General features: G+C 42.3%; 1 protein-coding gene across 7 annotated transcripts in view; it reads left to right on the top strand.

Annotated features, from left to right (window-relative positions):
- The window catches only part of AUH (AU RNA binding methylglutaconyl-CoA hydratase), a 191,565-nt gene extending 175,088 nt beyond the window's left edge, over positions 1-16,477 (top strand). For 2 of the 7 annotated variants that reach the window (XM_045882137.3, XM_045882134.3), the window contains 3 exons: positions 504-551; positions 8,168-8,309; positions 10,476-16,477. In XM_045882137.3, the coding sequence (XP_045738093.1) occupies positions 504-551; positions 8,168-8,308 (189 nt within the window). In that variant the 3' untranslated portion in view covers position 8,309; positions 10,476-16,477. Of the gene's footprint in view, positions 1-503; positions 552-4,897; positions 5,500-6,362; positions 7,255-8,167; positions 8,310-10,475 lie in introns of those variants that run through there. The other 5 variants (XM_045882138.3, XM_045882136.3, XR_010407553.1 and 2 more) reach the window with 4 other exon arrangements.
- Positions 16,478-21,493: the final 5,016 nt, after the last annotated feature.

The raw sequence follows: 21,493 nt of genomic DNA, 5'->3' as shown, positions 1-21,493 counted from the left end.
ACTCAGAGGCCACCATATCTTCATGGGCTTCACAGCAATAAAAAGAGGTTGAATTTGTTAGCAACAAACACAGTTTTAAAAATTTACGAAGTAGTTAAATGGTTTTTAAAAATTCTAACATAATTGTAACAATTCTAACAGCAAATGCCTTATGTGATCCATACTACGTGCCAGGCCATATATAGGGGCCTTATAAAGGCTTCACCTAGATTATCCCCATTTGATAGATAATACAGTTAGCCTCTCATTCGGATGTGCCTCTCTGAGGTACAGAGAGCATAACTAACTTAGCCAGGCTTCCACAGCTCCCACGTGGTGGAGGCAGAATTTGAACCCAGGCAGCCTGGTTCCAGACTTCTCATGCTGGTCATACTTCCGATTTGCTGTATTACATCAAAGGATTCTGTGCTTTTGGAGAAGGGTTACTAGTTTGAATTTATATTGAGTGTTCCATATTTTAAAAAGTAATTTCAGCTGAAATTTAATTATGTTTTTATCCTCAGGTTGATTTAGTAACAGGATTAGCCATAGAAGAAGCTTGTTATGCTCAGGTATGTAATGCAACTACAAATTCAGCAAGGATGCCTCTTACAAATTGTGTTTACCTTCTGTATAAGTCAAATGAATTATATATCTCTGAGCAAGATTACACTCATACCTCTTCTAAAATCATACAAATGGGTTGAAATTAACTGTTTTTGCTATTTGACTATTACCAATTCTTATTACTGATTCTGTTCCATATACTAATGTCTCTTGTCTACATAATTTAAAAAACTCTTTATTAAGTTAGTACCACTCATGCTGTATCTGTCTGTCTGGCTCATGTTGTATTTATGGGTGTCGATTTAAACCCTCACTCCAGTGTAGACGGGTGAGAGGAGGGCAGTGTGATGAGTGTGGGCCTGCTGAGGAACATCAGTATTTGAGACTCACTGGTTCTGAGCCTTCCCTCCTGCCCACTGAAAGTTCCCTAATTCAGTGTGTACAGTTTTCTGTTTTGTACACAAATTAGTAGGACTTTGTATAGAGGAGTAAATCTCCCTTTTTTCTTTCCTTCCTTGTTTTCTAAAAGACGTAACTTCATTTAGGGCATCCAATGTAGCAAAAGAATTTTGTTCTACCTTTTGTGAGAATTGAAAACTACTCCAGCTCCCATTAAAGCATGGCAGTGTCATGAATTAGGAGGGACAGCTAGAGTGTTCCTCTGTGCCTGGTCTGTATGTATGAATTGCCACCTGTTGTTGATGAGCACATGCCATGAATGAAGTAAATTACACACTTCTTACAAATGGACAGCCTTAGAGTCCAAAGAAAAATTTAAAAAGTATGTTTGGCCATAAATCATATCTTATGAAATGTGAAGGAACAGTAATCATAAGAAGCATTTTGTCAGACCACAATGGAATTAAACTAGAAATCATAACAGGAAGATAGCTGGGAAATCCCACCTATTAATGGTGGGATTAATCTTTCTAATGCAGGTTAAACAACACATGAATCAAAGAAGTCTTAATAGGAATCAAATATTTTGAATTAAATCAAAATGAAAATACAACTACCAAAATTTGTAGGAATTTATTGAAAGCGCTGCTTAGAGAGAACAGCATTTTAGCATTAGATGCATATATGAGAGAAGAAAGATCTGAAATCCGTAGTAAGTTTCCACTTCAGGAAAGTAGAAAAAGGAGAGCAAATAGAACTCAAAGTCAGCAGAAGAAAAGGAAAAATAAGCTTTAGGACAGAAACCAATGAAATTGGAAATAGAAAAATACAAGGAAAAAGTCAACAAAACAAAACAAAACAAAACAAAATGGCTCTTTGTAAAGATCTATGAAGTTGACAGACTTCAAGGCAGGCTAACCATGGAAAAGTGAAGATAAAAATCACCAGTATCAGAAATGCAAGAAAGGCCATCCCTAATGATCCCATGGACATTGAGAGAATGATAAACGGATACTGTGAACAACTCTGCCTACAGATTTGATAACCTAGGTGGAATGGACCAATTCCTTGGAAGATACAACATACCAAAACTCACACAAGGACAAATAGATAATCTGAATAACCCTATGTTTGTTGAAGAAATTAAATCAATAATTAATAAACTTCCAAAATAGGAAGCACCAGGCCTAGACGGTTTCTCTGGTGAATTCCACCAAACATTTAAGGAAGGAATCATGTCAATTTTTAGTGATCTTTTCCAGAAAATAGAAGCAGAAGGAACCCTTCCTAACTCATTCTGTGTCGGTAGTATCCTGATACCAAAACCCAGCATTATAAAAAAGGAAAACCACAGACCATTATCTGTCATAAATTAGTAGATGTAAAAATTCTCAGCAAAATATTAGCAAGTCAAATCCAACAATGTATAAAAAGAATGTTTAAAAACAATTTCAGATTGATTTGTATAAAATGTATGTATACAATGTATAAAAAGAACCAAATGGATTTTTTTGTAGATATGCAAGCCAGGTTTGACACTCAGAAAGCACTGCAATCCATCACACCAACAGGTTAAACCGGAAAATCAGATGATCATATCAATAGATCCAAAAAAAGCATTTGACAAAATCCAACACCCATTCATAAGAAAAACTCAGCAAATTATGATGGGAGATTCCTTACCCGATAGGAACTTCTATAAAAGAACCTACAGCTAGCATACTTAATGGCCAAGAACAGGGCAAGGACATCCTCTCTCACTTCTCCTTTTCAACATCTACTAGAAATTTTAGCTGATATGATAAGACAAGAAAAAGAGAGAAAGATATACAGATTGGGAAGGAAGAAATAGAACTTCATAGAAGATGTAATTGTCCATGTAGAAAATCTCAAAGAATCAAGAACAAAAAAACACTAAGAAGTAGTTAGAGCAAGGTTGCATGATACAAGGTTAATAAACAAAAGTCAGTTGCTTCCCTATATGCCAGCAATGAAGAATTGGAATTTGAGATTAAAAGCATAACATGATTTTCATTAGTATAAAAAATACAAATGCTTAATGGAGAGAAACTACAAAACTGTTGAAAGAAATTGAGATCTAAGTAAATGGACAGATAGACCATGTTCATGGATAGTAAGACTCAGTATTACTAAGAAGTTACTTCTTCTCAATTTTATTTAGAGAGTCAGTACAATCCCAGTAAAAATCTCAGCATGTTACTTGATCTGTGTCGACAAACCAATTCTGAAGTTCATATAGAAAGTCCAAAGACTTAGATTAGCCAGTCCAGCTACTCAGAAGAATAAAGTTGGAGGACTGACACTACCCAACTCCAAGACTTACTGTAAAGCTACAGTCATCAAGACAGTGTGGAGTTGACGAAGGAACAGACTGTTGGATCAGTGGAACAGAATAGGGAGCCCAGAAGTAGATTCGTGTAAAATAGTCATATAAGTAGACTCATAGAAAATAAAATGGCCTTTGACAAAGGAGCAAAGGCAATTTGGTGGAGAAAAGATAGTCTTCAGAACAAGTAGTACTGAAGCATCTGGGCATTTGGCGACAAAAAAGTGACCTTAGACACTGACATTACACCCTTCACAAAAATTAACTCAAACTGGACCATAGACCTAATGTAAAATGAAAACCTCTGAAACATCTGGAAGATCACATAGAAAATGTAGGTGTTGTTGGGTTTGGCAATGACTTCTTTAAGATGTAACACCAAAAGTATAATCTATGAAAAAAAAAAAGTGATGTTTCACTTCATTAAAATTAACAACTTCTACTCTGCGAAAGACATTGAGAAGAGGATGAAAAGAGAAGCCATAGGCGGGGAACGGGTCTTTGCAGTACACAACTGATGAAGGACTTGTATCTAAAACAGACAAGGGACTTTGAAAACTCAATAATAAGAAAACAACCCATTAAAAAGTGGGTGGAAGATTTGAACAGATGCCTCACCAAAGTAGATACACAGATGGCAAGTAAGCATAGAAAAAGATGCTCCACATCATACGTCATTAAGAAATGCAAATACAAACAAGATACCAATTTGCCCATTTCCTACAAAGCTAAGCATAATCTCAGCACATGATCCAGCAATTGTACCTCTATGTGTTTACCCAAGTGTGTTGAAAACATATCTACACAAAAGTCTGCACATGGTGTTTTAGCACCTTAGTTCATAACTGCCAAACTTTGAAGCAACCAAGATGTATAGATGAATGGATAAACTAAGGCACATCCATACAGTGGAGTGTTATTCGGCGACAAAAGGAAATGAGCCATCCTGCCACAAAAAGGCATGAAAGAACCTCAGGTGCATACTACTAAGTGAAGGATTTCCATCTAAGAAGGTTATGTACTGTAGGATTCCAACTATATGACATTCTGGAAAAGGCAGTAGGGGACAGGGATGAGTAGATGGAACATAAAGGATGCTTAGAGCAGGGAAGCTATTCTGTGGGATACTGTAGTGATGGATAACATGGCATTATGCATTTGTCAAAATCCATGATATATACAACATAGTGAGCCCTGCGTGAACTATATAGGCTTTAGTTAATAATAATGTATCAGTATTGGTTCATCAGTTGTAACAAATGTACTTCATTGATGCAAGATGTTAATAACAGGGGAACCTTGGGAGCTTGAGGGTATCTGTGGGAACTCTGAACTTTCTGCTCAATTTTTTGTAAACCTAAAATTGTCTAAAAAATAAAGTCTGTTGGCTTTTTAAAGTACATTTGAAATGGGGGGAAGTGTATTTGGAATTAGAATGTAAATTTGGTCACATAATTAGAATTGTTCAAATGATGAGTAGATTTCAAAATTTTAGATGGCCTTCCAGTTAGTTTTTGTTGTTGTTTTTTTTTACATAAAGCTTGTTAAACTTTTGTAGTTGTTTTTACTTTTTGGTATAGGTAACGTAATGTTTTGTTTCTCTAGACTATTCCAACAAAAGACAGGCTTGAAGGTCTTCTTGCTTTTAAAGAGAAAAGGTCCCCTCGCTATAAAGGAGAATAGAAGACACAGAAATCTTTCAAATGCCAGTGTAATAAATGTACCTCTGGAAGTATCTTTCAGACCCATATATGCCTCAGCACCTGGAATCCCAGTGACCAAAGTGAAGAGCAAGTTCTCTGCATAGTGAATTAAGCATCTGTGTACTTTGTTCAAATGTGCATCTTGTCATATTCATTCAGATTTATAAAGCTAGTAGTGTATACTGTCAAAAACAGATTCAAAACTAGGTACACGTTTTTAAATATTTCCTGCATATGAGGCTTTCTGTTCTTAATTTTTTAATGTGAATAATTTATATATTACACATCCTAGGAAATAATATTGATTGTATGGCTACTGTGCTGTAATACGAAATAAAATTATTTCTATATACCAAAAATGTGAAGTTATACCAAATAAAGTTTCTAAGGGATTATACGATACATCCACCCATACATACATCTCAAACTGAAAAAGGAATTGATAGATTCTCTGAGCGAAAATTACCAAATATAAATAAAACTGGTGAAAAGAAAACTTGGAAATTTTTCTCTTACCCCATTCTCTTGAACCGAATAAATCATTGCATGTTGGATTTTAGAAGAAGCCATCTTTGCATGCTGATTCTGTTAGGTCACCTCTGTAGTCTTAGGATAGTGTGGATGGGGGGAAATGAGCCCGCTCAGACTGGGGCCCACAGCCTCGGGAGGCCAACAGGAGGCCTAGAGCGGGTGTACCTGTAAGATCGCCCAGCACGTGGCCTGGCTGTTGGTCTAACTCCTGAAGAAGCTGGTGCTGCCAGTGTTGGGCTGTCGAAATGGCTTGGGGTCATGGATTCGAAGTGAGGTGCAGCCTGCTCTGCTTCCTGCCCCCAGCGTTTGCACCTGGTTTCAGTAAGGAATGGAGGTGGACACAGCCCCCCTGTCTCCCTCTCCTAACCCCGGGCCAGGCAAAGTGACTAGAAACAGAGGGGCTCGGGGGCACGTCTGAGTTGATAGCCTCGCCCGGGGAGGGGACAGATAGGAAGTATGCGGGACTTAGCTGTGGGATTCAGTGTGCAGCGTGGAGAGATCTTTACAGGTCTCCGAACAGATTCAGGCTAGCTTTATTTTGTATTTCGTCAGACCAGACTGCCTTCTGAGGCTGTGTCCAGGGCTGAGTCTCTCAGCTCTGGGGAAGCCCCGCTTTTCTGGGACCTGCACCTCCTTATTTGTGGACTGTGGGGGTGCCCACTGCCCTCCGAACAGCACAGCTGTGCTTTGTTGGAGGGAAGTGACATTCGGCATGGGGATGACTGCCTGTTCCGTGCATTCCCACACTCAGCACTGCAGCTTCCTTGCTCTTGGAAAGCACATAGACTTTGAATTTTTAAAAATCACCGAAACTTTTTTTTTTTTTTTACTTTGAGGAAATTGAGCTCTCAATCTCAGTTTGAAACCCCTTGGAAGAAGCAAGCTTGGAGTCGCCGTCTGCTGATGCCCACCATGCCGGGGGCGGTCATTGTCATCACCTGCGAGGCAGATCCTACAGACTTATGGCCAAGGCCCAGCTGAGTGGCTTCCTGGGGAAGGGGCTCACTAAAGCCCACGTTCATCTGCTGATTCCATCTTGGGGAGGTGCATGCTTTGTCTTCTGATAAACTTGTGCCATTCATTTCATGCAGGATGATTGATTTGCAAATAAAGTGCTGGCCCTTGTCTTCATAGTCCTTTAAAGATTTCAGGGCCATCTTTTCTGCCTGCGACACATTCAAATGCCACTTCCTTTTCACTGCACGGGAAATAATTATGTTAATGGGGAAAATACTAAGGGTGTGCTGGATGACTTGTCTCTCCTCATGGACGCATAGTCTGTTGCTGATGGAGTATCACTGAATGTCCTGCAAGTTCTGATTAAGTCACTGGAGCGTATCCGAAAGCAAAGACATCTTCCCGTTGTGACTTCAGAGATTACGGACCTCTGTATTAGAGCAAGGGGCAAGTGTGCAGACATCTCCCTTTCCCAGGGTCTTTCCTTTGGCAGAGCGGCCTTGCTGGGCGTGGTCCTGATGCTGGGCCCCGGGTCGGGTGGCTCTTTGGGGAGAGGACTGCCCGCATGGCTGAGCAGCTGTTCGTGTCGCCCTCCAGCACACTCTGCATTCGAGCGTCCTTACACCGGAGTCATGGCCAGCTGATGCAAGCTGGCAACACGGTGGCGATCCCCACGCATCCCGATTACATTGCAGAAGACCCGGAGGGAGGACGCTTAACCAAGCACAGTTCCAGTTCAGGGGAAAAGCATTTCACATCATCTCAGAGCAGGTGATCCCCCGGCCCGCAGTATGGGAGTGCCAGTTAATTTATCACTTCTCTCTCAAAGAAGAAGAGGCCAAGTCACAGAAACTCTGGGATGAGTAGGGCTGTGATAGCGGCCCAAAGAAGACTCAGGTTTTCTTGACTCATTTCTGTGATTTAAAAGGTCATTTCAAGTTACGTTGTGTTCATTAAAAAATAGATGGTTTTCCTTAGCCCTTTCCCCTCCCCCCACCTTCTAGCTGTCAAAAACAGCTTGTCCCTGAGTGTCACTTTCCTGGCCACACCTTGAAGAGAACTCTCTGTAGGTGGACTGGAACAGTGAGGTGTCACTCGGCGGATGACGTGCTCAACAGCAAATGCTTGTGTTTGGTGCGGGCTTGTCCCTGGCTGGCCTGGCCATTGACCCTTTCCCTCACTTGACCACAACTCTCCTGGTCCTCTAACCGCTCTGATCTGGGGTCCAAAAATCCTGGCAGACAGATGGTCTTTAATATTTAATCATGCTGCTATTTCTTCGTCTACCCACCAAGTTAAATATTAACATCTGTGTCAGCATTATTGGGCCTTATCAAAACAGCAATGAAATTGTTTTTTTACATTAAAGAATAATGGTACATTTGTCACAAAAGAAGAAATACAGAATTTTGCAGTTACTGGGTTATCTTTTCGCAAAATGAGAGCCACTTTTCTTCATAGGTGACACAGGCTGCAGGTTGTGTTTGGGGGTGCTTGGGGTGTTAGGGATTGAACCCTCTGCTCAAAATACCTGTGGGTCTGAGGTGCTCAACACCCGCAGTCTCCAATAACATCTTTTGGACTTTCAGAGTCCTTCTCGTGGGGAGCCTCCCAGAATCTAGCCGCCCCTTAGAGGGTTGGCTCCCAATGCTCAAGCCCTTGGTGTGCGGCCTTTGTTTTTCAGATGAATTCTGAAGGCAGTGTGAGAGCAGGGCGCCTGACGGGGAGAATTGAGGACGCCGAGGACAGCCCAAGACACGTACCTCGGGTGGTCGGGGCCAGCCCTCGTGGTCCCCATCCACGCAGCGCGAGCCTCGGGATGTAAGGTAGGAGGACGGCCGTCCTCAGTGAGCTGACTCTTCCCTGGGGGCAGCAGACTGAGCTCAGAGCCACCAGCGTGTCGGTCCCTCTATAAAGTACAGAAAACACTGTATTCTGAGTCTGTTTCGGTTCAAGGGGACATGGACAAGATCCCAGAAGATACAAATATGGATAAGAGAACTTGGGCACCATATGCGAGGCCCCGGACTCTCCAGCTGTTTCCACGTGCTGTTGTGTGGAGTCTTGGGAGCACCCAAGGGGAGAGGCGCTGGTGACTCCGGGGGCAGAATCGGGAGCACAGAGTGGTGGCAGGGGGGCAGCGGGGCCGGGAGCCGTCCCTGGGGCCGCTGACCTGGCCGTACCGGTCAGCCCACAAACAGCTGGCGTGTGCATGCGTGTGTGTGTGCGTGCACAAGCCTCTGCCCTGGTTGGTTCAGTGGTTTTCTCATGACTTGGGGGATACCGAAAGTGTGCATATCAAACGGTCTGAGGACAGCAGGCTGTCTGCCAGCTCCGTGCTGCGTCCACATCCAGTACCCGGAGACCTTAGGGAATGGGGTTCTCAGCTGATAGGCTAAGAAACTGGAAGGCTGGATTGGTGGCAGGCGTTCTGTTCGGAGCCCCCGAGGTTTCATCACTGCACCATTTTGGACCCCAGATGGTATTGGGGTACATGGGGCCAGCCTTGGCAGCTGTGAGCGATGTATCACCTCCCCCTAACCAGCTACTGGAGTGTGAGTTTGAGGTCTCAGACCCCGTGGGGGTCAAGAGCACCCTGTACTTTGGGGACAGTGTCGTGAGCGTCTTGCTCTCTTCTGCACTGGTCAGACTCACCCAGTGTCTTGCATTGAGTTCCAATTTGGTCAGAGGTTCACTCTGCTTTTCTGGATAGCACACGGGAGCTCTTTGACCAAATTTCTTCTGAAATCAGTGGTGAGACCAACCTCAGGCAGAGCATCTCATGCCTCTGAGCCTGTTTGTTCATCTGTGAAAGAATCCGGTTGCTGCTCCTGATCAGTTGCAAAGACAGATTGGACGAGTCTGTGCAGAAGGGCTTTGTGGGCAGAACTGTCTTCCACAGATGTGGTGGTGTTTTGTTTGCTTCATTTTTCAGAAGAGACGGGCTGGGACAGGGAAGGGGGTTCAGGAGTGCGTGTAGAAACCTGGCTTTCACCCAGGGAAAGAGAAGTGGGGGAGGGCGGGTCGCTAGCTGTCTTAAGTTAGAACTGCAGTGTGGTACTGGGGCCTCGCAGGCCGCCACAGGCCAGGGCAGCCACGCCTTCCCCGGCCCCAGTAACTCTTCCCCGGGCTGTTCTGCGCTGTCCACACGCTGACCTGAGGACCGTTGTCAGTGGGGGAAGCTGCGGAGGCCCGCCCAGGTCCAGCCGCGGAGGTCGAAGCAGAAGGTGGGCAGTCGGGGCAGGGCCGTGGGCAGGCAAGGTGGGGCAGAGGACAGCTCTCTAACTCAGCCGTGCTCTGTCCCCAGAGTCCCCCAGATGGTGCCTCTTCCGCTCTGACGTGGGCCGAGATGTGAGATACACGGCTGCCGGGATTGCTCACCGGTGGGCCGGGTCAGAAGAGGCACAGAAAACAGTACCCGCCTAAGGCGGACCTGAGGTTGAGAACCACTCTGTCCCTCGAGCAGTAGATCCTGTAGCATTTCAGGAAAAGGGATCATCCTGCCCAAATGCCCTGTTCACAGTGCCAGTTTTGAGGGCTGGGGAGGGACAGATCCCTGAGAAAGGCAGCCCCTCTCTCGTGCCCTGTTGGCTCTCCCCTGGCTGGCACAGAGGAGGTGCTGGGGGGCTCTGGCCAAGGCTGTGAGCCTGTGTGGCCAGCCCAGGAGCAGGGCAGGCTCCCCGCACGGCCATGGCCCCCACCTCACTGCCTAGGCGTGGCCCAGAAGCCCCCCGTGTGCAGGTTCATCAAACACGGTGAACCCATTTCACAGAGTGGGATCGAACACTGCCGATGAGGGAAATAGTGGCATCACCGTGGCATCCGGTGACGGCCCGGGGCTGGACTCCTGTCGCGGTAATGCCTACTGGCAGAGGGTTCGGAGGAATTTGAAGATGGGCAAGTGCCCTCTCCTGACCTTTTAAAAAATAGTCAGATCACTTTCACTTCCAGCCTCTGAGCTGAGCTGAATGAAACCTTTGTGTCCTTTACAGAAAGTGAAGAGCGGGTTGGCCAGAGAAGTTCAAACTCCTCACAGCGTCTCTTGGATTGAGTCATCGTTCTTTTGAGTTGTCTATTAACACTTTCTGGAAACACACACTTTTCATGAAGCTCAGAACTTGCTCACAAGTGGCCCTAATTGGAGCGCTTTAAAAAATACAAGAAATGTGTGACGTGCCGTACATGACAGGAAGTGTCAGCCCCCAGCTGACTTGGTGGAAAGGTACGCGGATGGCTGGACAGCTGTGGCGGGTGTAGTGGTCGGCGGCTCTCTTAGATGCTGGCACGCACCAGGAAAAGGCACTTTTTCTCCCTCCGGTCCTTGTGGGCGTGAGATTGTCAAACCACTCTCCTCAAAAGACCAACGGTTTGATCCCGTTCCATCTCTTGTGCTGTACTCCCGAGTTCAGGGAGAGTGTGATCTCTCACCGGGCTGTGCGTATGTGAACGTGTTTGCATGTGTAGATAGGAAAATTTGTGTTGAATTTCCCATCAAACTCAACAGAACTGACAGTTTGAATTGTATCCGGTGTCCCCCAGGGATGAGCTAGTGTTGGAAAGTGAACATGAGGAGGAGTGTCCTGGTGAAGGGAGCCAGGGAAAGGAGCTAAGTCCTGGCCTGCGACAGGTCCTCCTTCTCTTGCCCCATGACCTCCAGCAGATGCAGAATAAAGGCTACATGTAGAAGAAAAAGACCTCATCTTGTCTGTCACACGTGAGAACAGTTCCCCAATCCTGCTGGCACTTGGAAGAGTTGTGTTTAGGATGCATTTTGGGGGCTCGATTTCATAACGTTTGAATGGATTCTGGGTTTAGAGCCCCAGCGTCAGATTTGAAGAAAAAGACACCTTTGTGATTTTTGTGCATTTTTTCATCTTATTTTTTTTTAAATACGTAATTTACATACCATAGTAGTCACCCTTTAAACTGTACAGTTCAGTGGTCTTAGTGTATTCACAGAGTTGTACAGCCCTGACCACTATTTAATTCTCGAATATTTTCATCAGCCCCAAAAGAAGCCCCGTACTCACGAGCAGTCTCTCCCACTTGCTCTTCCTGCCAACCTCTAGCGACCACTTATCTACTGTCCGTCTCTGGATTTGCCTATTTTACACATTTCGTATAAATAGGTTTATATGATATGTAACATTTTATGTCTGGCTTTCTTCATTCACTGTAATGTTTTCAGTGTTCATCCATGTGTAGTATGTATCTGTACTTCATCCTTTTTATGGCTGAAAATGCTCCATTGTATGTACACACCACCTTATGTTTATTCAGTCATTAGTTGGCGAACTCTTAGGTTGTGTCCACTTTGGGGCTATTATAAATGATGCTGCTATGAACATGCATGTACAGTATTTGTGTGGATATATATTACCATTTCTCTTAGGTGTTTACTCAGAAGTGGAATTACTGGGTTATACGACCACTTTATGTTTAACTTTTCAAGGATCTGCAAAAGTGGTTTCCAAAGCAGCTGTACCATATTACAACCCCATCAGCAACATACGAAGTTCTAATTTCTCGGCACCCTCACCAACACTTGTCACTGGCTTGTATTTTGATTACAACCATCCAGTAGGTGTGAAGTGGCACCTCATTGTGCTTTTGATTTGCATTGTCTTAATGACTAATGATGATGAAGATCTTCACATGTGCTTGTCAGCCATTTGTAGATCTTTTTTTGGGAAAATATCTGTTCAGACCCTTTGCCCATTTCTAATTGGGTTGCCATTTTATTATTGAGTTGTAACTGTTCCTTATATATTGGGGATACAAGTCATTCTGGATACAAGTATCTTATTGGATGTGTGATTTATAAATCTTTTCTCCTGTGGGTTGTCTTTTCACTTCCTTGATGGTGTCCCTTGAAGCACTAAAGTTTGAGATTTTGATGAAGTTAAGTTTATTTTTTCCTTTGTTGATTGTGCTTTTGGTGTCATATCTAAGAAACCATTGCCTAACCCAAAGTGGTAAAGATGTGTTTTTGTCTAAGTATTTTATAGTTTTAGCTTTTACATTTAGATTTTGTATCTATTTTGGTTAATTTTTGTGTGTGGTGTGAGGTAGGATCCAACTTCTTCCTTTTGCATGTTGATATCCAGTTGTCCCAGCACTGTTTATTGAAAAGACTGTTCTTTCTTCTCTTGTATTTTCTTGGTAACCTTGTCAAAAAGGTTAATTTCTAAACTCTTCATTCTACTCCATTGTCTATCCTTTTTTTTTTTTTTTTTTTAAAGATTTTATTTATTTATTTGAGAGAGAGAGAATGAGAGAGAGCACATGAGAGGGGGGAGGGTCAGAGGGAGAAGCAGGCTCCCCGCTGAGCAGGGAGCCCGATGCGGGACTCGATCCCAGGACTCCAGGATCATGACCTGAGCTGAAGGCAGTCGCTTAACCAACTGAGCCACCCAGGCGCCCACCCATTGTCTATCCTTATGCCAACATCTGCTGATTCGAGAATGCGGTGGTTATTTTTTATTCTACTGATACGTTATTACCTTAATTGACTTTCAGATATTAGACCAACCTTGCATTCCTGGGATAAATTGCTTGGTCATGATGTACACTCCTTTTTGCTGGATGTGGCTTGCTAATATTATATTCAGGATTTATGGGTTTATGTTTAGAAGGAATATTAATGTGTAGTTTTCTTTCTTATGATGTCTTTCTTTCTTTGGGGTATCAGGATAATACTGGTTTCATAGAATGATTTAGGAAGTGTTCCCTTCTTTTTTTTAAAAAAAAAAAAAGAGTTTGTGTAGGATTGGTGTTAATTCTATTATCATCATTTGGTAAAATTTATCAGTGAGACCATCTGGACCCGGGCTTTTCTGTGTTGGAAATGCTTTGATTATGAATTCACCCTCTTATTTTACCTCTATACAGATATTCTTTTTTTTTTTTTTTTTTTTTTTTTTTTAAAGATTTTATTTATTTATTTGAGAGAGAGAGAATGAGAGACAGAGAGCACAAGAGGGAAGAGGGCAGAGGGGGAAGCAGACCCCCGCTGAGCAGGAAGCCCGATGTGGGACTTGATCCCGGGACTCCAGGATCATGACCTGAGCCAAAGGCAGTCGCTTAACCAACTGAGCCACCCAGGCGCCCTCTCTATACAGATATTCTATTTCTTTTTGAGTCAGCTTCAATACTTTGCTTCTTTTTAGGAATTGTAAATTTCATCTGGGTTATGTAATTTCACATACAGGTGTTCACAGTCCTTATTTCTATAAGGTCAGTAGTAGTTTTCCCTTCTTTCATTCCTGATTTTAGTATTTCAGGCTTCTCTCTTTTTTTTCATTGCCCATCCAGCTAGGTTTGCCTGTTGCTTTTCAGAGTCAACTTTTCATTTTGTTGTTGTTTTTTTTTCTCTATTATTTTTCTATCCTCTTTTTCATTTATTTCTATTCTAAGCTTTATTATTTCCTTCCCTCTACTTACTTTGGCTGTAGTTTGCTCTTATTTTTCTAATTTCTCAAGGTAGAATGTTAGGTTATTTGATGTGAGATCTTTTTAATATGGGCATTTACAACTATACATCTCTCTCTAAGCATGCTTTATTTGCATCCGTAAGTTTTTATATGTTTGTGGAAAAGAGTTAACATAACAGGTCAAACTACTATCCTTGGGAAGGGCTGACTGCAAGATTGGCCCCTGGCCTTCATTTGGAAACTTAGATTTGGGGAAGTTCCCACCATTTCCAGAACTGATAAGAGTTATGCCTGCACTGTACAAACAATATGGTTTATGGTTTCCTTTTTGGAGTATGGAATTTGGATATCTATCAAGCAGAGTGTGCCTGCATGTCTAGCCCCCGCAGAAACCCTGGGCTCTGAGTCTCCAGTGAGGTGTTGACAACACTTCACACATCTGGTTATACTTTGTTGCTGGAGGAATTAAATTCGTCCTGTGTGCCTCCACTGGGAGAGGACCTTTGGAAGCTTGCAACTGGTCTCCCCTGATACTCACCCCTACACCTTTTCCTTTGTTGCTTTTGCTTGGTATCCTTTTGATTGTATAATATGTCATAACCATGAATAGACTGTATGCTAAGTGCTATGAGGCTTCCTAGTAAATCACCAACCTAAAGGTGGTTTGGGGACCCTAACACATGTGGTTTTGTTTTCATTCATCTCAAAGTATTTTTAAATTTCTCTTGTGTTTTTTTCCTATGTCCTTTTGGTCTTTTAGGACTGTGTTCCTTAATTTACATATACTTGTGAATATCCCAAATTTCCTTATATTAGCAATTTCAAATTTAATTACATTGTGGTTGGCAAATGTACTTCAGTCTCATCATTGTATAATTTCAATCCTTGGCAAATTTTAATGAGACTTTGTGATCTAAAATATGATCTATCCTGGAGAAATCCCATGTGCATATGAGAGGAATGTTATTCTCCTGTTGCTGGGTGGAGTGTTCTATTAAGTCTGGTTCATTTGTAGTCCTGTTTCATTCTTTTTTTTTTTTTTTCTTTGAAGATTTTATTTATTAGAGAGAATAAGCAGGGGGAGGCACAGAGGGAGAGGAAGAATCAGACTCCCCACTGAGCAGGGAGCCCGATGCGGGACTGACCTGAGCCGAAGGCAGATGCTGAACCAACTGAGTCACCCAGGCACCCTTCATTCTTTTATTTTTTTTTTATTTTAATTTTTTTTTAAGATTTTTATTTATCCATTTGAGGGAGAGAGAGTGAGTGAGAGAGAGAACACAAGCAGGGAAGGGGTGGGGGAGGAGCAGAGGGAGAAGCAGACTTCCTGCTGAGCAGAAGCCTGATGTGGGGCATGATCCCAGGACTCAGGACCACGACCTGAGCCAAAGGCAGACACTTAACTGACTGAGCCACCCAGGCGCCCTTGTTTCATTCTTTTATTTCCTTGTTGGTCTTCTACTTGTTCTATTCATTATTTAAAGTGAGATAGTGAAGCCTGCAACCACTGTTGTTGAATTGTCTATTTCTCCCTTCAGTTCTGTCAGGTTTTGCTTCATGTATTTTGAGACTCTGTTGTTATGCATATGTATTCATTATTATTATGTCTTCTTGATGGATTAATCCTTTTAGCATTATAAAATGTGCTTCTTTGTCCATAGTAGCTGTTATTTTTTTTGAAGTGACATATATATTTAATCATTTCACATTATAATATAAACTTACAATTAGTGTTGGCACCACCAACAGTAAATTTGGTCATCTGTCTTCTGATGTACATGTAGCTGTTATTATCTTAAAGTCTGTTTTGTCTGATATTAGTATAGCCATTCCAGTTCTCTTAGTTACTTTTTGACGATATATTTTGTCTATCCTTTTGCTTTCAACCTATTTACATCTTTGAATCTAAAGTGTATTTCTTGTACACAGCATAAAGTTGGATCATATCTTTTAATTAGTTCTGCCCATTCTGCCTTTTGATTAGTGTTGGACCATTTACATTTAATGTAATTATTGATAAGGTAAGATTTACATCTGCCACTTTGCTATTTGTTTTCTACATGGCATGTCTTTTTCCCCCTCTGTTCCTGCATTACTGGTTTTCTATGTTTAACAGGTATTTTCTAATGTACCATTTGAATTTCCTTATCATTTCATTTGCTATATATTTTTTGACTTTTTTGGGGAATTACAATTAAATCCATCTTAACTTATAAAATCTGTTTTGGGTCAATACCAACTAATTCCACAGACTTTACTCCTGTGTAAGTTTGTACCCTTCTGCTTCCTCTGTGCTATTATTGTCATAGGATTTAAATCTGTATGCATTATAAGTCTGTGAGAACAGCTCTATAACTATTGTTTTACACACTTGTCTTTTAATTCTGATTGGAGGCAAAAAAGGTAAAGATGAAAAATACATTTATACTGTGATTTTTTTTTTTTTAACGTGTTGTTACCTTTACCAGTACACTTGATTTTTTTCAGTGGATTTGAATTACTCTCTAGTTAGTGTCCCTTCATTTCAACCTAAAGGACTCCCTTTATAGGATTTATTGTAGGGAAGTTCTGCTAGTGACAAATTCTCTGTTTTTGTTTATCTTGAAATGTCTTAATTTTTTCTTAATTTTTGAAGGAAATTTTTGTTAGATATCTGCTACTTGCTTGACAGTCATTTTTATTTCAGCACTGAATATGTCATCTCACTGCCTTCTGGTCTTTGTGGTTTCTGATGAGAAATAGGCTATCAATCTTTTGGGAGGCCCTTTGTGAATGACAAGTCATTTCTCTCTTGCTGCTATCAAGATGTTTGGCTTCTGGCAGTTTATTATGTGCCTTGGTGTGGATCTATTTGAGTTCATCCTGCTTGGATTTCAGGGAGGTTTTTTGACGTGTAGATCATGTCTTTGGCCATAATCTCTTTAGATACTCTTCCTACACCTTTCTGTCTTCTCTCTCCGGAATACCCGTTATGCATATGTTAGTACACTTGATAGTATCCCACAGGCCTCTGAGGTGCTGTTCATTTTCCTTTGAACATTTTTCTCTGTGCTCTTCAGATTTGATGACTTCTTTTGGTATGTGTTCAGGTATATTGATTCCTCTGCTATGTCAAATCTGCTCCTGAGACTAGTGAATTTTTTTGTTCTAGTTATATTTTTGACTTTAGAATTGGTCTTTGGTTCTTTTTTGCAGGTTTGTGTTTTTCTTTTGTTTTGTTTTACTTACAGTCCTTGTTTGGTGAGACATTGTTCTCATTCTTTGGTTCTTTGAAGATATTTAAAATAACTGATTTAAAACCATTTCTAGTACATTCAATGTCTTGTTATTTTTCAGGAACAGTTTCTGTTGGTTGCTTCTTTTCTTTGTATAGGGTCACACTTTCTTGTTTCTTTGCATGTCTTATCATATGTTGTTGAATAATGGGTATTTAAAATAATATGGCAAAAAAAAATAAAATAATATAATATGGCATCTCTGGAGAGCAGGTCCTTGCCTTCCCTCCCCCAGGTTTGTGGTTGCTGTTTGTTATTATTGCAGTTTGTTTATGTATTGACTTGTCTGACATAATTCTGTGTTCTTTGTTGTTTGTGGTCCCTGAAGTCTCCACTTGGTTAGTTTAGTGATCAGCTAATGATTGGACTGAGATTCCTATAAATACCTTGAAGCAGGAAGTCTCCAGGTCTTGCAGAGGGGCACTGTGTGCATGTTGGGGCATGCCTTCAGTGCTTTGCTGGGCATTTGGCAACCTTGTCTTAGCCTTCACTTCCTTTCTGTGAAGAGCATCAGGGTCGGCTGAAGACGGGAGTTGGGGCCTTCTAAGGTCTTTCCTGAGTGTGCATACAGCCCTGCACATGCATACTGCCTTCTAGATTCCTAGGAACATGTCAGAGCTTTTTATAGCCCTGTATGGGCATCTCATTCTCCAGTTTCTCCTTTTAAGTTTTTTTGGCCTGTTTCTTATTTGTACCAGCTGCTGTCACTGCCTTAGGTAACTTTGACGCTAAACAGTTGCCACTGATTGTTTTCTACAAATACCCTATGGAAAAAGCTGTTTACAGTGAGGGGGCTCTGAGTCAGGTCTAATAAAGACAAGGCCCGTAAGCAGGGGTTTTCCTCAGTCATTGATCCTCCAGGTTGCTGCCAGACAGGTCAGATAATGACAGATTTCTAAGAAAAGAGCTTCGGGTAGGTTGCAGACACAATGGTGGTCAGGTCATGGCTACCCTGACTTTAGGGGGGTTGGTTTTCAAGGAGTCGAGAAAAGTGGATTGGATATATGGCAAATTAAAATGCCACAGAGCTTGATGTTTTTATTGAGATGCAACTATTTTTCCAGAATGAATGTTCATCAGATTATTGCAAGCTTTTGGTTAATTTTCAGGTTTTATAAAAGTTGATCTTGAAAATTACTGCTTATATGGAGAAGCAGATTTTTGGAGATTCTCACCGCACCACTTCCACTGACATTATACCCACACAGACGATTCTCATGCAACCCTGTGTATCATAGATGTTACTGATAAATAAGGTGTGTCGCCATCTGACTTCTGGTACATCAAAACTGATGTTTCGTGAATAATAATAATATAATGATAATAGTATATTAATCATTAATACTAATAATATAATATTAATTATCCATATTATAATATTTGTTGTTGTTGTTACTATAGCCCTAGATATTAAATATACCTTACTTCCCAAATGTTAAGTTTACTTGCAGTCAAAGAAGCATAGTGTTGTCTTTTAAATGTGTGCCCTGAGGGTAGGCCCAGGAAACAAAAACTTGCTGTTCCCGCTATGGCTGCCCCTGCCTCGTCATGAGGTTGGCTTGGCCTGTGGAGGATCTGTGTCTCAACCACCAGTGACAAAGCTAATAGCCATAAATCAAAGCAAATCGATGCATAAATGCAGAATTCAAGTAGTAAAAATCAAGCGTTAATTATTGAAATCCTGGCATTTTTGTGTTTCGTGTTTTCGGAGGAGTATAAACTTTCCTTCCATGCTATTAAATTCATGTTCCGCTCTTGGACATTAAAGCCGCGGTGACAAAACAGTTTGTTAATTTGAACCTGTCAGACCTGGGACAGGGTCTCACGTACAGTAAGAGTTTGCTAGTGACAGAATCCAAGAAAGAGTCCCTTTCTTTTCTTTTTTTTTTCCTTAATTTTTATTTTCAAAAGAGAGTCCTTTCCTAAAACAAAGCAAAAGTAAAATGAAAATAACCAAGATGCAATTTGATGATTTATTGTTTCTAATACATGCCAGGAACCAGATATATTCTAATAGGGCTACTAGAATGTACAATGGACCCTGGGCTAAGTTTCCAGAGACGTTTCTGGTCAAGGTGTCATTGCAGACAGGAGGTTGGCGCCGTGCACTCCAGCGCTGCTCAGACACAGTGGCCATTGTTGCTCTGGCTAATTACCGGTCTGCTCCGCTCGGGTCTGCGTGGATGTTACAAAGGCAGTTTCTGCCACACAGGCTCTTTATTCATGTAATAATTACGGCATATTTGTCTTGAGTATTTCGCAAGTGTTCTCTTTGGATAATACTGGCAAGATTAAGTAATAGTTTCTCGCTAACATTATTGCTCAAGAACATCAAACACGATGGGCTGGGATTTGATGTATTATACGTACGTCTTTGGCTCCTGGCGTCTTCGATTCTTTTGCTTTTCTTTTCTTACGTATAAAATAATCTTACTGTGGGGCTATGGCTATTGTTTCTAACACAAATGCCAGGAATCACTTAGCAGGATATTTTATTTCAGTTTTAATGGGTGGTTCTCATAAGGATCAAGAGTAACACATTCAAGTCGGCCACAGCACTGGGCCAGAAACGAGGGTTCTTTTTAGAACTCTGAAGGAACTGAAATTTCTATTTCTATTTCTCCACATTATCCAACCCAATTATTGGCAATAAGTGACTGTTGGCAGGAAGCGCCTGTCACGTGTTTCCAGTTCTGCTTCAGAAAAGGTCAGCAAGAGGCAGAAACGCTGGGCGCTGATCCCCTGACTTGCGCTCCGGAGCATATTATGCAATGTTGCGCTCCCTGATTCATGGCCGCTTGCACAAGAAGTTTTTCATTACCCCAAATGCAAGCATCCTGGGAATGATTAACTTTGTGACATAACTCTCAGCACACAAGTATGAAAGATTCAAACAGAGCTTCAAAATAACATGCTTCAGAAATAACCAAATGTGTTTTGGCGTCTTAATGGGTACATGACTAACAACTGTTTTAAAGCCACTGAGTGAAAGGGAGAAACCTATGTGAGGGTTTGTTTTTTGTTTTTTTGGGTTTTTTTAGGAGTAGGAGTTTCATGAGGTTGGTTCGTGCGTAAACACTCTTCTACCATATTTTAATTTTACCTTTACGTACTCTAGTTTGCCATGAAAAATGTAGATCTATTTTAGAGTGCTCCGTCTTGTGACCTAAACAGTGACGATACTGTTGCTGCTTTTTTTTTTTTTTTTTTTAGTTTGACACAGAGAGAGACAGCGAGAGAGGGAACACAAGCAGGGGGAGTGGGAGAGGGAGAAGCAGCAGGCTTCCCACTGAGCAGGGAGCCTGATGCGGGGCTGGATCCCAGGACCCCGGGATCATGACCTGAGCCAAAGGCAGACGCGTAACGACTGAGCCCCCCAGGCGCCCCGTTACTGTTGCTTCTTTGAAACTTTTTTTGGGCCACAGAGCTGGAACTCTCCTGTGCCCGTGCATGATGGACAGGTAGTATGACAGTTGCTTCTGATTTCAGGTGACTAAAAAGGTAAATTAGAGTTCTGCCTCCTGTTAAATGCTTTCAAATCTTACCAGTTGCGTGCAGTCTGAAATGCTTGGTGTAGTAGGACTTTGGTTGTGAGTGGCAGGAAATCAACCAGGGTAGCTTAGGCGAGAGGGAGCTTTTTGACTCTCAGCATGGCATGTGGGTGGGACAGGGAAGCGGCATCCTCGAACACCCCTGGAGCCAGGCTCTCAGCTGCAGGGACGGGATGCACTCCATGTCTTGTCACATGTTCTCTTGCATGCAGCCTCATCCTCTGGGATGGTCTTATCTGCTGGCTTCACCCGATGGCAGCTCCCAGCTGCCTGGCTCACCACTGGGGAGGAAGGAGGATTCTTTTCACTCAGCTCCAACTCAGAACTTCCCCAGAGAGGATCACATGTCCTCCCCATGGCTGTGGGAGTAGGCTCTATGATTGGAGGGTGACTTTTCCAACAGAAGGGAGGACCCCCAAAATCATGGCGGCCATGATGGCCAACCTTGACCGAAACAGTTATCCTTGCCCCCAGATGGCCCCCGCCGGCCCTACGGTACTGCAGAGTTCTGCCCAGCAACCGAGCCCAGCTCTGGGCTCATCCACTGATCTTGAGGCCGGGGTCGCTCTGCAGAGTCGGGTAGGCTGTGGCCTCCATGCTGTTCAGCCATCTCAGCACCCCGTGCCAACAAGGGAGGGAACCTGTTTACAAACAGGGATGAAGCACAGTGAGCTCTCTGGCTCCCAAATAGTCCATGTCAGAGGAAGGGACATGACAGGACCAGTGGATGTCAGATGTCCATGCTTGACCC

Source organism: Mirounga angustirostris, unplaced genomic scaffold, assembly GCF_029215605.1.
Source record: "Mirounga angustirostris isolate CCGP_5_RB_7025 unplaced genomic scaffold, mMirAng1.0.hap1 SCAF_15, whole genome shotgun sequence".
Classification (NCBI taxonomy): Eukaryota; Metazoa; Chordata; class Mammalia; order Carnivora; family Phocidae; genus Mirounga; species Mirounga angustirostris.
The sequence above is the reverse complement of the archived record's forward strand: the minus strand, read 5'-3'. Positions and strand labels throughout refer to the sequence as shown.